General features: G+C 49.2%; 1 protein-coding gene across 2 annotated transcripts in view; it reads left to right on the forward strand.

Moving 5' to 3' along the window:
* schip1 (schwannomin interacting protein 1) overlaps positions 1-17,630 on the forward strand; it is a 71,207-nt gene that overhangs the window by 20,598 nt on the left and 32,979 nt on the right. The window contains exon 1 of one of the 2 annotated variants that reach the window (XM_064984667.1): positions 10,897-11,334. The exons of the other annotated variant lie outside the window; for it this stretch is intronic. Coding sequence (XP_064840739.1) covers positions 11,305-11,334 — 30 coding nt within the window. The 5' untranslated portion in view covers positions 10,897-11,304. Of the gene's footprint in view, positions 1-10,896; positions 11,335-17,630 lie in introns of those variants that run through there. 2 annotated transcript variants of the gene reach the window in all.

The following is a 17,630-nucleotide window of genomic DNA, read 5'->3' on the forward strand; positions in this document are numbered from 1 at the left end:
TGTGTCTTAGATCAAAGGTTGGTCCATCTGCTTCGTTCCCGAAGTGTGGTTTCCCTGAGATCCCAAGTTTAGGGGATCCCTCGTGCACGATTTATTTACCTAGATCGTCAGGAACGGTCACAGAGTGAAGATTCACATCCCCTCCTCGTCGCCAAATGTCGTGGAAATTTCCTCTATTTACCAAAACATGAGAGCAAACCACCACACAAGTCAGAGTTAGTTATCAAAGTCCATCTTTAATTATATGAGCTCTATCACAACCCTGTGACTCTCAGATCAATTCAGTGTCTATCAATGAATTCTCTGAGAGTCCCTTACACATTTCAACTGAGAACTTGTATAGCAAAGACACACAGGATAAGACAGCATCGGCATAATTCATTGTTCAGCTTTGTCTCCTTACTCAAACTCAGAACCATAAACCAATCCTCCATATCAACAAGCATATATCAAATCCATCCTATCTTGACAAGATCACAGAGACACACTGACTGGCACACAGACATTGTGGAGCCAAGAGATACACGCTTGACCTCTCCCCTCTCTCCGGCCCAAGCAACTTAGTCTTGACATAGAACAGATACTGCAACCCCGCCACAGTATTATACAAAAACAACATTCTGATGAGAAGTAACTTACAAACATATGATGAATATAAAACATCTTATCTATGTTACCACCTAATTCTGATTATTCCCCAACACTGGTTCAGCCCCCAAGCGTCTGTGACTCTACCGTACCCGCCTGTGTGTGTCTGTACCCGCTCCAGCACGCCCGGCCTCCAACACAGCTCTCACACACACGCGCTGTGAGCAGACAGTACTGTCCAGGCTTTAAAGTCGGACCGTTTTCTCTCTCTCCTGCTGTCGCTCTACAGATGTTTATCTTCCTGCTTCAAGGTTCTGCTTTTTCTCTACTTTTCCTCTGAGAGATCACCAGCAGCTGGGAATATAGTTTTTTTTGTTAGTGGAGGAGTTTGCAGCTCAACCTTGGATTCCACACAGCAAGTTGGGCAGTACACGCAGGTAAACACAGTACACACAGTACACTCAGGTAAACACGGTACACAGTACACTCAGGTAAACACAGTACACAGTACACAGTACACTCAGGTAAAGGAACATGTCCACCTCTCATATCAGAGGTGGTCAACATAGAATATATTTTTTTTTAAACCTTTATTTAACTAGGCAAGTCAGATTAGAACACATTCTTAGGTACAATGACGGTCTACCAAAAGGCAAAAACGTTGTACTTTGGGTTATAACTTGTTCTTTAGATATTTGTGTACAAGAAAATGGATTTTTCCATACAGTTTCTTTGTAAAGGACTGCAGGTATTTCTCTCTCATAGACCCACTTCAGGGATGATACAGCCCATCGTTCCATAGTACATACCCAGAGTGAACGGAAAGCCTGTGTGTTTCACCATCGACCCAGCACGGAGAACGACCTCGTGCCTTTCAGTAGCCAGAGGGGTGTCGTGTTTTCTCCAGGACTGTCTGCTATGTGCCGTCTAACAAAGGGCAGGTGTGTTCTGGTCTGGAGCGGAGGAGAGGAGAGGGGGATGATCCCAGCCTTGATGTGGTATTACTAGCTGGGACTCGGACTGTTGTCTCTCTCTGTCTTACTCAGAAGCCACCCCTGTCTTCCCATCATACCTGCCTGCACTATATTACGACTACATTACTACCATGTGATGTTTCCATCTGAGAGGCTTTGACCTGACTAAGATGCAGTTTGAACCAATACGTTGTGACAACACCGCAACGTTGTAACTGCGGTGATATCGTCAGTCCCCTCTCCTCTGTTCCGTCTGCCTGACAGTCATGACTTTGCAGTGGATACAATCAGAGGTTTGTTCTGTTCAGCGAGGGGTCTGATTTAGCTGTTGGCCTGGAGCAGTGTTGTCTTGTGGTGGAGGAAATGTGCTTGAGGACTAAACCACCTGACAGCTATAACGCAGACTTAGACTGTGTCCCAATGACTTGGTTTGTCTGGTGCTAATGGCGTTGGCTCTCGAGTGTGGTCAGCTCTGTGTGTGGTCAAAGAGTGTTGGAGTCAGTGGGTGGGGAACTGTGCTGTGGTCCAGCTGTTCTAACATGACCATGTGTCTGACATCACAGCCACACATCTGGACCTGACATTTACATACAAACTTTCACTGATACAATATATAGTATAACCCCCTTCACATACACCGCAGAGAGAGGGAGAGAATACTGTACACACACACACATAGAACAACACATGGAAACAAAAAAGTTGCAGGAAAGTTTCCGAGTCATCAGGTTTAGGTCTGGTGTAAGCGGCTAGACAGGACTGGCACAGGAAACACACAAACAATCACACCTGCTGTCAATAGACTTAAAAGTGCAGTGCTATCAGTGGCGGTCTCGATGACGCCATCTATTAATGACACACACTCATACAGCTTGACTGGTCTTCCCTTCCTTCTACATTCAATTTATCTCCCGGGGCATCAGTTCAGTGTACACCACATAGCCTAGCTAGATGAATGGTTATATCACCTGGATACGCAGTTAGACCCAAGTCTAGGCCACCAGATGAGTCTAGCTGTGTAGCCTCTGACCCTACCAGATGTTTGTGACCAGACATACAGCGTAGGGTTGAAGGTCAGGGTAGAGCAGGACAATCCCTACACCTGACCCTGAGAGGAATGGTATGTCCTCTCCTGTGTGGGTGATGGTGTGATGTCATCAAGGCGAGCCAGCTGCAGTGTGGAGGCCCGGTCGGTGTGGAGGGAGATTGCAACGCTGGATACATGGGGAGTGTGGATAGAGATGGATGGACAGCAATGACTGTGCTGGAAAAGGAGAGCCCAGAGCTACACATTCCATCAGCGTCTCTCAGCGTGCGCATACACACACACACTCACACCCTTCCTCTGATTTAGTCACTGTGAGTCACTGAGCTCCTAGAGAGAGTAGGGAGGTGTGGAGCTGTTCACTTATAAGTCTAAATGTAGATATACAGTACAAACTAGCAGCAAACCCAACAGAGAAATGCCTACCTTTTTACTAACCACTCACCTACCCTTGACCCAATGTATTGTAACTAGACCACCCTACTGTATACTCTCCCTCCAGCCAAATACCCGTTACCCGGACCCCACTTTTTCTCCAGTTCCACCCTAGACTCTTAGAACAAAAGGTGCTATCAAGAACCAGTAAGGGTTATTTGGCTGTAGAACACTTTTTGTTCAAGGTAGAACCCTCTGTGAAATGGGTTGAACCCTTTCACAGAGGGTTCTACATGGAGAGGGTTCTACGTGGATCCCAAAGCAGTTCTGCCTGGATCCAGAAAGGGTTCTACCTGAAACCAAAAAGGGTTGTCCTATGGGGGCATCCATGTGTACTGTTTTCCACCTGGTTCTCTGCCCTCCCTGTCTTCCCTTTCTCCCAGTCCTGTTCCCGGCTAATTGTCTTTTTCCTCAAACTGTCAGGGTACATTATGGCCCACTGTTCTCAGAACAAGCAGAATACAGCAGGAGACCAGTTTCTCTGCCTCTCCCGCCTCCCCCTCTCCCCCTAAGAAAATGTGGGCTGGGAGGATGAAAGGGTGGAGGGGCCGTGAGTGGCAGAGCATAGTGCGGAGGAAATGGGGATTTATGTTGCCGTTAAGAGCTGATTTATAGCTCAGTATCACTCAACATTCTGCACAGTCACTGCAAACCAAACCAGAGTGAGAGAGAGAGAGAGAGAGAGAGAGAGAGAGAATACTGTTTTTGTGTGTTTGTTCTCTCTCTCTCCCCCCCCCCATCTCGATTCAATTCAATTTAAGGCCTTTATTGGCATGGGAAACATATGTTAACATTGCCAAAGCAAGTGAAGTAGATAATATACAAAACTGAAATAAACAATAAAAATGTACAGTAAACATTACACTCACAGAAGTTCCAAAATAATAAAAACATTACAAATGTCATATTATGTACATATGCAGTGTTGTAACGATGTACAAATGGTTAAAGTACACAAGGGAAAATAAATAAGCATAAATATGGGTTGTATTTACAATTGTATGTTCTTCACTGGTTGACCTTTTTCTTCTGGCAACAGGTCGCAAATCTTGCTGCTGTGATGGCACACTGGTATTTCACCCAGTAGATATGGGAGTTTAGCAAAATCGGGTTTGTTTTCTGTGTAATCTGAGGGAAATATGTCTCTCTAATATGGTCATACATTGGGCAGGAGGTTAGGAAGTGCAGCTCAGTTTCCACCTCATGTTGTGGGCAGTGTGCACACAGCCTGTCTTCTCTTGAGAGCCAGGTCTGCCTACGGCGGCCTTTCTCAATAGCAAGGCTATACTCATTGAGTCTGTACATAGTCAGTGGATCGCTGTGGTGCTGGTGAATTGGTTGGGTTGTCTGTGTTAGATTACAGAATGCAGTGTGTGTGTGTGTGTGTGTGTCGCTGAGCTGAGGTGGCCTGAGAACCAGGCACTAGGCAGGGGCTCCCAACTGGGTCTGTTTATACCAGGCTAAAAATAAAGGTCCTGTTCAGAGCAGACACACACAGACTCTATCCCGGCCAGAATTCCTTGCTAGCGCAGGGCAACTCTTTAAAGAGACGGTGTTCTTTTTTTACACACAAACTCAGGAGATGTTTTCTATCCCTGTCTTTCTGTATGTCTCTCTCTCAACAAGATCTCTTGGTTTCCCTTTGAAATTTGATGCACAATGGATGAACGTCTATTTTTTACGCATTTATTCTGCGTGGTTCCAGGGTTAATTCTGCATGGTTACAGGGTTAATTCTGCGTGGCTACAGGGTTAATTCCGCGTGGCTACAGGGTTAATTCCGTGTGGTTACAGGGTTAATTCCGCGTGGCTACAGGGTTAATTCCGCGTGGTTACAGGGTTAATTCCGCGTGGCTACAGGGTTAATTCCGCGTGGTTACAGGGTTAATTCCGCGTGGCTACAGGGTTAATTCCGCGTGGTTACAGGGTTAATTCCGCGTGGCTACAGGGTTAATTCCGCGTGGCTACAGGGTTAATTCCGCGTGGCTACAGGGTTAATTCCGCGTGGCTACAGGGTTAATTCCGCGTGGTTACAGGGTTAATTCCGCGTGGCTACAGGGTTAATTCCGCGTGGTTACAGGGTTAATTCCGTGTGGTTACAGGGTTAATTCCGCGTGGCTACAGGGTTAATTCCGCGTGGCTACAGGGTTAATTCCGCGTGGTTACAGGGTTAATTTCGCGTGGCTACAGGGTTAATTCTTCGTGGTTACATGGTTAATTCTGCGTGGTTACAGGTTTAATTCCGCATGGTTACAGGGTTAATTCTGCGTGGCTACAGGGTTAATTCTGCGTGGCTACAGGGTTAATTCCGCGTGGTTACAGGGTTAATTCCGTATGGTTACAGGGTTAATTCCGCATGGTTACAGGGTTAATTCCACGTGGTTACAGGGTTAATTCCGCATGGTTACAGGGTTAAAACAGCAACAATTCAAAGGGTGTTCTGGGGGAGGTGTGGCGGGTAGTCTGGGAGACCTTTGAACCTTTAAACTCCCCCTTCCCTATTGTGGGATGGTTATTTGTAATGGCTGTCAATGGTATTACATGCCTATGATTGAAAACAATTGGGGGGAAAAAGATAAGGAAAGAAATACCCACCAATAAACAAAAATAATACAAAAATAATACTAACTAACTGTCTCTCTCTCTCTCTCTCTCTCTCTCTCTGTGACTGTGTCTGTTCGTTCGTCATCTCCCTCCATGTGTGTGATAGCATGTATATGAGGGTGGTAGCCAGATCATAGGGAGAGCTTCGTCTATTACTGCCACACTGAACACACAGAGCAGATGCACTGTAGCCGTGACACAGCCTCAACATGGCTATACAGCCTGTTGACCGGAAAGAGCCATTCTGACAGACTGGCACCCAGGCTATACAGACTGACTATACAGTGACCATAACTTCACTACAGACTACTTGCTTTAACCTTTAATTACCAAGACTTACAAGACCAATCTGACCCTTTACTCCCCAAAACCTGACGAAACAGGGAGCTCACAGGGACCATGGGAGATTCTCAATTGGTTTTGCTAATTCCTCCATCCCCTCCTTCCCGCTTTATTGAGGAGAGGAGGGGAGGAGAGGAGAGGAAACGTGGAAACAAATGCACTCGTATGAAATGAGACTCTCCCTCTCCACTCACACATCATCGGGCAAAGGACATTTACAGGGGTGGAATCCCCAAATACATGTGTAAAGGGATCAAAACACTCTCCTCGACCACTCAAACATTTATCGCTTTTCAGAGAAAAGAGGACGGAGGAGTTGAGGTCTTTTGCCCAAATGAGAATCTCCCAAAGCAAACCCTGTAGCCCACGACTAACAACATAACGAACCCACGACTGCTATTGAGGAAAAAATAGTTTCTATTCTATTATGAGATGGAGAATCCTCTGTTATGTGTTCAATTGTGAAACCTGCATGTAGAGTGACTCTTCCAGAGACATACACATTGAGATTTATTCTCCACTCTGTAGTCCTAGCTAGGCTGTAACTGAAGCCACACGGTGAGAGAGAGAGAGAGAGAGAGAGAGAGAGAGAGAGAGAGAGAGAGAGAGAGAGAGAGAGAGAGAGAGAGAGAGAGAGAGAGAGAGAAGTAAGTACTGTTTTACAGCTTGAAAGAGAGGGGGAGGTACCATAGATTAACATCACAAAGTGAGGCAGGATGGAGGGAGTTATGTTATGTGTCTTAATATTGGAACAGCACAGTGATAGCCTAGTTATGATCATTACCCTACTGACTCCTAAACCTAACTGGAACCATCAGGTCAGATCTGACCTGGGATCAGCTAGAAACTGGCTCTGTCCTCTCATCTGGTCCACAGTTTTATGTCATAGGGCCCTCAATCAGGTCAGATCTGACCTGGGATCAGCTAGAGGCAACTGGCTCTGTCCTCTCATCTGGTCCACAGTTTTATGTCATAGGGCCCTCAATCAGGTCAGATCAGATTGGGGGTATTTCTTATTTCCGCTTGCATGTGTGTATCTGTGCCGCAGCCTTGGAAACAGGGACAGCAAACACACACACACACACAGAGTGAGTTCTCTGACATTCATATACCTCTTTCTATAGCTGCTCTGTTTTGATGCTGTATGTTTCTGTGTTGGAGGAGGTGGAGGAGGGATGAGAGGAGAGAGGCAGAGGGCTGGGCCTGCTCCCTGGAACTACTCCAACACTGACTCCACTGCATTATGCGGACACACACACACATAGATGTACACACACTCTCGAAGAGATTACTCTAAAACACTTGCAGTGCACAGTTTGATGATATTCACATATTCTAAATGTCAACAACAACAAAAAACACGTTGACATTCTGTAGCAGTTTGAGTCAGAATCTACATATTCTAGTCTCTAGATTATAACGTCTATCTAGGCTACTCCCTGTTGGTTTGGGTTGGGTTGGGCCGTAATCTGCTATCAATAGGTATAGTTGATAATCCGATCTTTGGATGTGTGTGTGTGTGTGTGTGCGTGTGCGTGTGCGTGTGCGTGTCTGTGTCTGTGTCTGTGTCTGTGTCTGTGTGTGTGTGTGTGTGTGTGTGTGTGTGTGTGTGTGTGTGTGTGTGTGTGTGTGTGTGTGTGTGTGTGTGTGTGTGTGTGTGTGTGTGTGTGTGTGTGTGTGTGTGTGTGTGTGTTGCAGGCTGCTGAGGGGAGGACTGCTCATAATAATGGCTGGAACGGAGCAAATGGAATGGTATCAAAGACTTGTTTGACGTATTTGATACCATTCCATCTATTCCACTCCAGCTATTACTATGAGCCGTTCTCCCCAATTAAGGTCCCACCAACCTCATGTGGTGTGTGTGCGTCTGGGCACCCGCGTGCATTCATGCGTACGTGTGTGTGTGTATGCATGTGTGTGTTAACGGTCTCATGTGTGTGTGGATGTGCTCTTGTGTGTCCACCTTGCCCTTGATTCAGATTCACGAAACCTTGACAACCAACTGGAGGTCAGCAGGAAGTGTCTGCTACCATGGCGATGGAGGAGAGAGAGTTGGGGGCTGGGTCCTCTCATATCAAACCATAGCTCAGGGAGCGTGTGTGTGTGTGTTTAGGATTCGTATTCCTACTGTGTTTTATTAGTGTAGTAATTCTAGAAAGGAAAGTTGTAAAATGCTGATGGTTAGTACTAGTGAAACACTGGATCCTTCCTCACTGCAGCTGTAGTATGTAGTGTTCCTCTCTATTCTGTCATATTGGACTTTCTACTGTAAGCCCAGAGGGCCACTGTTAACCCTGTTGACCCTTCCAGACCATAATCAATGCTCCAGAGCCTGGCCACTCAGATCAGACCAGGAACAACATCGATCTACTTCCAGGTTATCAAACCCTGGACTGGGCTTGTCGGGAAACGGCACCATTACCCAACAGAGATCAATAACAGACAGAAAGAGCGATCTCTCAATCACATATCAGTGAGGGCATACGGTGTGGGAGACATCTTTCTATCTCTGACCGGAGAGAGGATGGAGGGAGGGAGAGAGATCATTGGATGGAGGGAGAGAGAGATTGATGGATGGATGGAGAGAGTGTTCTGTCCTTCCGCACAGTAGCCAAGCTATCATTTCATCGTGGACTACCAATACAAAATAATATACTTTGATATATATACTTTAATATACTTTGCGAAGATAATGGTGATGATAATGGCTATTTTGTTTGTTTTTTCATATTGTTTGTAACTTATTTTGTACATAAAGTTGCTGCTACCGTCTCTTATGACCAAAAAAAGCTTCTGGCCATCAGAGCAGCGATTACTCAACTCGAACTGGATGAAGAGTTTTTCTTTAATGAGTTCGATGCGAAGGATATACTGCTTACCGGAGACCAGGCACAAATCCCAGTCATTTGCGTGAAGAAAAGGTGGAGATACAGAGGGAGAAGGTCGGGGTGCCTTGTGAGGATTCAGAGAAGAGTGAGTAAATCACCACTACCATCGGTTCTATTGGCGAACGTGCAATCACTGGAGAATAAACTGGATGATCTACGGTCAAGAGTATCCTACAAACGGGACATAAAAATGGTAATGTCTTAGGTTTCACCAAGTCGTGACTGAGCGACGACATGGATAATATAGAGCTGGCAGGGTTTTCCGTGCATCGGCAGGACAAAGCAGCTATGTCTGGTAAGATCAGGGGCGGGGGTGTGTGTCTATTTGTCAATAACTGCTGGTGCGCGATGTCTAATATTTAAGAAGTCTCGCGGCAGGGTAGCCTAGTGGTGAGAACGTTGGACTTGTAACCGAAAGGTTGCAAGTTCGAATCCCCGAGCTGACAAGGTACAAATCTGTCGTTCTGCCCCTGAACAGGCAGTTAACCCACTGTTCCTAGGCCGTCATTGAAAATAAGAATTTGTTCTTAACTGACTTGCCTAGTAAAATAAAGGTAACATTTAAAAAAATAAAAACAAATTGCTCGCCTGACGTAGTCCCATAGGGTGGCGCACAATTGGCCCAGCGTTGTCCAGTGCCAGGACATCTCCCTCAATGTGAGCAAGACAAAGGAGATGATCATGGACTACAGGAAAAGGAGGGTGCGAACAGGCCCCCATTAACATCGTTCGGGACTGTAGTGGAGCGGGTTGAGAGTTTCAAATTCCTTGCTGTCCACATCACCAACAAACTCTCATGGTCCAAACACACCAAGACAGTCATGAGAGGGCACGACAACACCTTTTCCCCCTCTGGAGACTGAAAAGATTTGGCATGGGTCCCCAGATCGTCAAAAAGTTCAACAGCTACACTATCGAGAGCATCCTGACCGGTTGCATCACCGCCTGGTATGGCTAGAGAGGGTAGTCCGTACGGCCCAATACCTCACCGGGACCAAGCTTCCTGCCATCCAGGATCGATGTACTAGGCGGTGTCAGAGGAAGGCCCAAAAAAATGGCCAAAAACTCCAGTCAATCAAGTCATAGACCGTTTTCTCTGCTACTGCATGGCAAGTGGTAACAGAGTGCCAAGTCTAGGTTCAAAAGACTCCTTAAGACTGCTGAACAATTCATCAAATGGCCATCCAGACTATTTACATTGACTGCTGCTACTCGCTGTTTAGTATCTATGCATAGTCACTTTACCCCTACCTACATGTAGAAATGACCTCGACTAACCTGTACCCCCCCCCCCCCCCCTCATTGACTCAGTACCGGTACCCCCTGTATATAGCCTCATTATTGTTATGTCATTTTGGAGGGAACGGTGGAGAGTGAAGAGTTCATCCAGGGTGCCTTCCCTGCTGGTGGATTATAGAGAGGCCATCTGTTCCAGACAGATTATAATCCTGTACCACAGGGGGACCGGAAGAGGGACAGAGAGGAAAGGAGCCCCAAACAGACACGTATATCCTGTTATAGTCATACACACCAACGCTGAGAAAATAGTCAACTGTTCACAAGTAGTGAAAACCTGTGAATATGAACATGATGTGCTGTTTGCCGTTAACCATACATTCAAACAGTGTTTTTAAAGGCACCATGCAGACTTCTGATATCCCCAAAATACTATAATTAGGTCATAGATAACAGTATTAAGATAGTGTCATAGCACTTAGAGAAGATTTAGATATTGAGATGAAAGGTGTTTGGTATGGGAGTCACTTCTCTTCCTCCCCTCTCTCACCCACCCTCTTCCCCCTTGCTTCTTTTCTCTCCCCCTCCTCCCCCTTTCTTTTCTCTCTCTCTCTGTGGGATGTTTCCACCTCTGTAGGCCAGCGGAAGGCCACCTCCCCCTCTGATCCCGCAGCCCGCCCCTCTGTCTCCCCCTCCCTGTCCTACCACCCCATTGGCTGACTGCGTCTGTAATGAGTCACTCTGCCCCTCCCCCGTTCTCGGCAGGGAATGAGACAGCCACAGATTCACTCTCCCTTGCTGTTTCTCCTCCTCTTTCTCACTCCCCTCCCTGTTTTTAGTTCTCTCCCACTCCACCTTTCCCTCTCTTTTGGAAAAGAAGTGATCAGATCCTACCCTTCTCTCAGACAGACAGACAGACAGAGTGAAAGAGAGAAAACAAGAGAGAGGACACGACAGAGGAGAGGAGCAGCTATATCAGTAGCAGCAGGATCAGTAGAGCGTGAGACCAGAACACAGACATACAGTCAGTCTCTTTCTCTCTCTGGTCTCTGTCCGGATTGGGACTGGGCTGGATCTCTCCCCCCTCTCCTCGCCAGCAAACTGCAGCAGTTTTGGGAATCCTCACCCAATCCCATTCCCGTTGTCATTCCCGAGGTGCAACCAGCCTGCACCTGTCTAGGATGCTGTGAAGGATGGTTCACCAGGAAAACTGTTCTCACCAGGTAAGACAGGACACTGACTAAGGCTAGACAGAACGCTGTTAGTGTAGTAGAGGATGTGTTATGTTAGCTGTTGTGGAGCAGGCAGGCAGGTCAGGGCTTAGTTGCTCTGTGGTTGAGCTTGCCCCTCCAGGGGAGAAGATACTGCAGTAGGACTGGTATGCATGTGTGTTTTCCCAAAGGTTTCCATCATGTAATACTGACTGACTGTCATTAGTGATTGTCGTATCTTGCAGGGGTTTGTTTGTCATGGCTGTCAGGCACATCCCAGTGGGGTTTGGTGTTTGTATGATGGGATGGGTTTGGGAAGTGGATGACTAGGGCGGTTGCTAAGCGCACATTTGACTTCAGGGAATAATGTCCCTCCTCCCCCCCTTTCCCCTGGGCTGAGCCTGATCAATAGATGTCTGGGAAGGGTGAGCTCTGTCTGTCTGTCTGTCTGTCTGTCTGTCTGTCTGTCTGTCTGTCTGTCTGTCTGTCTGTCTGTCTGTCTGTGCATGCAATGTGAGAGTGCGTGGGCGGGTGGGTTGGAAATGGCACCTCCAGACTGCGACAGAAGTGTCCCACTTTACTTAATGAGGAATGGGGGGAATGATTAGATGAGTGCAGCGTTCAAGTAGTGCAGTACATCACTTGAGCTTTACTTTCCTCATAGCAAGAATAAAGACGGCATGGCTGTTGTAATGCAGGGAGGAGGAGGAGGAGGAGGAGGAGGAGGAGGAGGAGGAGGGAGAGGAGGAGGACGGGGAGGAGGAGGAGGAGGAGGGGGAGGAGGGAGAGGAGGAGGAGGGAGAGGAGGAGGACGGGGAGGAGGAGGGAGGAGGAGGGAGAGGAGGAGGAGGAGGGGGAGGAGGAGGGGGAGGAGGAGGACGGGGTGGTGGAGGAGGTGGAGGGGGAGGAGGGAGAGGAGGAGGAGGAGGAGGAAAGGACGTAGATGTAAAAATCAAATGGAGATGATAGAGGGGTGCAGCAATGAAGGAGATGAAACAGGAGGAGTAGAGGGGGAGGAGGAGGAGGGGGAGGAGGAGGAGGAGTAGCCGTAGAGGGGGTGGTGGAGGAGGAGGAGGGGGAGGAGGAGGAGGAGGAGGAGGAGGCGGAGGAGTAGGAGTAGAGGGGGAGAAGGAGGAGGTGGAGGAGGGGGAGGAGGAGGAGGAAAGGACGTAGATGTAAAAATCAAATGGAGATGATAGAGGGGTGCAGCAATGAAGGAGCTGAAACAGGAGGAGTAGAGGGGGAGGGGGAGGAGGAGGAGGAGTAGGAGTAGAGGGGGAGGAGGAGGAGGAGGAGGGGGAGGAAGAGGCGGAGGAGTAGGATTAGAGGGGAGGAGGAGAAGGAGGAGGAGGGGGAGGAGGAGGAGTAGGAGTAGAGGGGGAGGAGGAGGAGGAGGGGGGGGAGAGGAGGAGGCGGAGGAGTAGGAGTAGAGGGGGAGGAGGAGGAGGGGGAGGAGGAGGAGTAGAGGGGGAGGAGGAGGAGTAGGAGTAGAGGGGGAGGAGAAGGAGGAGGAGGAGGAGGAGGAAAGGACGTAGATGTGAAAATCAAATGGAGATGATAGAGGGGTGCAGCAATGAAGGAGATGAAACAGGAGGAGTAGAGCGGGAGGGGGAGGAGGAGGAGGGGGAGGAGGAGGATTAGGAGTAGAGGGGGGGAGGAGGAGGAGTAGGAGGAGGAGGAGGAGGAGTAGAGGGGGAGGAGAAGGAGGAGGAGGGGGAGGAAGAGGGGGAGGAGGAGGAGGAGTAGAGGAGGAGGAGGGGGAGGAGGAGTAGGGAGAGGAGGAGGATGGGGAGGAGGAGGAGGAAAGGATGTAGATGTAAAAATCAAATGGAGATGATAGAGGGGTGCAACAATGAAGGAGATGAAACAGGAGGAGGGGGAGGAGGAGGAGGAGTAGAGGGGGAGGAGGAGGAGTAGGAGGAGGAGGAGGGGGAGGAGGAGTAGAGGGGGGGAGTAGAGGAGGAGGAGGAGGAGTAGAGGGGGAGGAGGAGGAGGAGGAGGAGTAGAGGAGGAGGAGGAGGAGATGGGGAGGAGGAGGGGGAGGGGGAGGAGGAGGGGGAGGAGTAGAGGGGGAGAAGGTGGGTCTTGGATGAAGGGAGAGGAAAAAGGGAGGAAGAGAAGGATTTAAAAAAGAGGAGAATGTGAGGGAGGAAGATTAGAGGAGGTGGAGAAAGGAATGAGGTGGTGGTTAAAAACAAGATAGTTTTAGAAGAGAAAGATATTCAGAGAAGGAGGTGGAGAAGGAGAGGAAGGAGTAGAGAGGGAGGAGGAAGGGAGTATAGATGTAGAGCTGTGTGTGTGTGGACCATTCCTCTCTTCCCCTCTGATTGTCCCTGGTATTGTAAGAAACCATACTGGCCAGTGAAGGCCTATCCACAGCTGCTCTGATCTGCTCTATTGATCATCACATGACGTTACACACTGAGCTAAGAGCTGATCCACAGTCAGTTTAGTTGCCTATGGGGGTTTTATCCTGAACAGACGCACTGCTCCTAACATGGCATATTTATCTGTTATGCATTGTTAATCCCCAATGTGGCTCACATCACAGGGGTGTGTGTTGGTGTGTGTGTGCGTGTGTGTGTGTGTGTGTGTGTGTGTGTGTGTGTGTGTGTGTGTGTGTGTGTGTGTGTGTGTGTGTGTGTGTGTGTGTGTGTGTGTGTGTGTGTGTGTGTGTGTGCGCGTGCGCATGTGTGTGTGTGTGCGTGTGTGTGTGTTGTATAATGGGATAAGGATTTCCTCAGTAAGTACGCCATGTTTATTTGGAAATAAAAGCTAGATGAAGAAATGGAGGGGAACAGAGGGGGAACAGAGACAAGAGAAACCAGAGGGACTGCAGAATTAAAACAGAAAAACATGAACAAGAAACAGAGTAGGAGGAATAGGCAGAGAGCAAGATTAAAAACGAGAGATGAGAGTGGCACACGATTAGAAAACGATAAAAACAGAAATGAAGAGCGATGGAGAGCAGAAAGAGAGAGAGAGAAAGAGAGGTGCTGTAGATCAAGAGGACTAATGGTGAGACAGAAAGAAAGAGGGATGGAAAGGAGAGATATTGTCTATCCAGCAACAGGAAGCAGGTTGTACAGGTGACACGTTTATCAGAATTCAGCAACAACCACTTTAAAGCTCTAAAACCCTCGGATGCATTGTACCATATCGCACTTTGCTTTATCATGACAGGTTTAATACTCATCACTGCATCCTTTAACAGCAGGTTGGCTGGACCTCTATAAATTCCCGTAGATTTCTCCTTTGTTGTTTACAAAGCTCTGCTGCACAAGCTTCTTATCCCAACATATCTCACTTCTCCACTAAAGTATCAAACTATGAAGCACCAAACCCACTCACAGGGTTGGTTAACTCTCGAGGTCCCCCGTGTCTCCACTGACCTGTGTAAATCAGCCTTTAGTTGAAGCGCCGCCGTCTTGAGTCCGTGGTGCCAACAGGGCCGTTTCCAACGCTGATGAGGGAGGAGTTCACTGAGGTTCACAAGTGTTTTGGTGGATAGTCATAATTGATTGGCGTTGTTGAAATGGAGTGTATCTGTAACTGCAATATCTAGTTCATGTTGTTCTGTTTTATTATCGTGCTGATTTGTGAATTGTTTGTTCTCAGGGAACCATTTAGAATGAGGCTCTGGTCTCCATTGGGCTCCCATGATTAAATAAAAGTTCAATAACAAATATATGGACAGAGGAAGAGAGGGACAGTTAGAGAGAAATAGCGAATGAGTGATAGAATAGACAGAGAAGGCAGTCTGGAACAGAACAGGGGGCCCAAGCTCTGATAACACTAACTCTCTAGAGACTCCTCAATTAGACTGGTTACCAGGCAACCGCCAGCACCCCTCTCACTAGCCCCATCACACACACGAGAGAGAGAGAGAGAGAGAGAGGAGGAGAGGGTGGAGAAGGGGAAAAGGGAGATGGAGTGAGAGGGTAGATGAGAGAAAGTGGGAAGAGGACATAGGAGAGGAAGGAAGGGGAGAGGGGACAGGGATTGGTTGTCTCTTCTCTTGTGTCTGTCTCTGTTTGGTTGGTGGTGGTGGTGTCTAAGATGTGGTTCTCAGAGGGGACGGGAGGTGGTGGTGGTGGTGTCTAAGGTGTGGTTCTCAGAGGGGACGGGAGGTGGTGATGGTGGTGTCTAAGGTGTGGTTCTCAGAGGGGACGGGAGGTGGTGGTGGTGGTGTCTAAGGTGTGGTTCTCAGAGGGGACGGGAGGTGGTGGTGGTGGTGTCTAAGGTGTGGTTCTCAGAGGGGACGGGAGGTGGTGATGGTGGTGTCTAAGGTGTGGTTCTCAGAGGGGACGGGAGGTGGTGGTGGTGGTGTCTAAGGTGTGGTTCTCAGAGGGGACGGGAGGTGGTGGTGGTGGTGTCTAAGGTGTGGTTCTCAGAGGGGACGGGAGGTGGTGGTGGTGGTGTCTAAGGTGTGGTTCTCAGAGGGGACGGGAGGTGGTGGTGGTGGTGTCTAAGGTGTGGTTCTCAGAGGGGACGGGAGGTGGTGGTGGTGGTGTCTAAGGTGTGGTTCTCAGAGGGGACGGGAGGTGGTGGTGGTAGTGTCTAAGGTGTGGTTCTCAGAGGGGACGGGAGGTGGTGGTGGTGGTGTCTAAGGTGTGGTTCTCAGAGGGGACGGGAGGTGGTGGTGGTGGTGTCTAAGGTGTGGTTCTCAGAGGGGACGGGAGGTGGTGGTGGTGGTGTCTAAGGTGTGGTTCTCAGAGGGGACGGGAGGTGGTGGTGGTGGTGTCTAAGGTGTGGTTCTCAGAGGGGACGGGAGGTGGTGGTGGTGGTGTCTAAGGTGTGGTTCTCAGAGGGGACGGGAGGTGGTGGTGGTGGTGTCTAAGGTGTGGTTCTCAGAGGGGACGGGAGGTGGTGGTGGTGGTGTCTAAGGTGTGGTTCTCAGAGGGGACGGGAGGTGGTGGTGGTGGTGGTGTCTAAGGTGTGGTTCTCAGAGGGGACGGGAGGTGGTGGTGGTGGTGTCTAAGGTGTGGTTCTCAGAGGGGACGGGAGGTGGTGGTGGTGGTGTCTAAGGTGTGGTTCTCAGAGGGGACGGGAGGTGGTGGTGGTGGTGTCTAAGGTGTGGTTCTCAGCGGGGACGGGAGGTGGTGGTGGTGGTGGTGTCTAAGGTGTGGTTCTCAGAGGGGACGGGAGGTGGTGGTGGTGGTGTCTAAGGTGTGGTTCTCAGAGGGGACGGGAGGTGGTGGTGGTGGTGTCTAAGGTGTGGTTCTCAGAGGGGACGGGAGGTGGTGGTGGTGGTGTCTAAGGTGTGGTTCTCAGAGGGGACGGGAGGTAGTGGTGGTGGTGTCTAAGGTGTGGTTCTCAGAGGGGACGGGAGGTGGTGGTGGTGGTGGTGGTGTCTAAGGTGTGGTTCTCAGAGGGGACGGGAGGTGGTGGTGGTGGTGTCTAAGGTGTGGTTCTCAGAGGGGACGGGAGGTGGTGGTGGTGTCTAAGGTGTGGTTCTCAGAGGGGACGGGAGGTGGTGGTGGTGGTGTCTAAGGTGTGGTTCTCAGAGGGGACGGGAGGTGGTGGTGGTGTCTAAGGTGTGGTTCTCAGAGGGGACGGGAGGTGGTGGTGGTGGTGTCTAAGGTGTGGTTCTCAGAGGGGACGGGAGGTGGTGGTGGTGGTGTCTAAGGTGTGGTTCTCAGAGGGGACGGGAGGTGGTGGTGGTGGTGTCTAAGGTGTGGTTCTCAGAGGGGACGGGAGGTGGTGGTGGTGGTGTCTAAGGTGTGGTTCTCAGAGGGGACGGGAGGAGGGGGAATCCTTTATTCTTCCCATCCTTTCATCTCCTTCTGTTTTGACTGTCGTTGGTTTGTGTTTTGGAGAGGGGGAGGATTGCTCCCCTGCAATGTTTCTTATGACTGGTTTTGTTCTGGATTTATCTCACTGTACAAGGAGGAAGTTCCTTTACAATGTCAGGGGCCATTAGCCAATAGGATCACACACTGATCTGCAGGTAACCAATGAAGTTATTGTTTGACCCACGATTACATATCTGTCAGGTCAAGGCCGTAATGGGGGAATGGAGATACCCCATCTGCAGCCTCCATACCCCATGCAACTCCCTTCTTCATACACACACACGGATACTCAATAATAATAATAAGTCCCTTGGCCTTAATTATTGTGTGTGTGTGTGAAACGCCCCAGTGAGCTGGGTGGATCAGGCTAGCTGTGAGACCATGTTTCTCCCAGCAGTAGCTCCAGGGCAGGGGTGATGGGGAGATGTATCACCCCAGCGTCAGGGTGCCATCCTGGGCCTCACGACCGGAGCCAAGTGCCCTGGAGCTCCAGTTACCCAATCTACTGGGCCA

The sequence above is a fragment of the Oncorhynchus masou genome, chromosome 13 (genome assembly GCF_036934945.1).
Source record: "Oncorhynchus masou masou isolate Uvic2021 chromosome 13, UVic_Omas_1.1, whole genome shotgun sequence".
NCBI classification, from domain to species: Eukaryota; Metazoa; Chordata; class Actinopteri; order Salmoniformes; family Salmonidae; genus Oncorhynchus; species Oncorhynchus masou.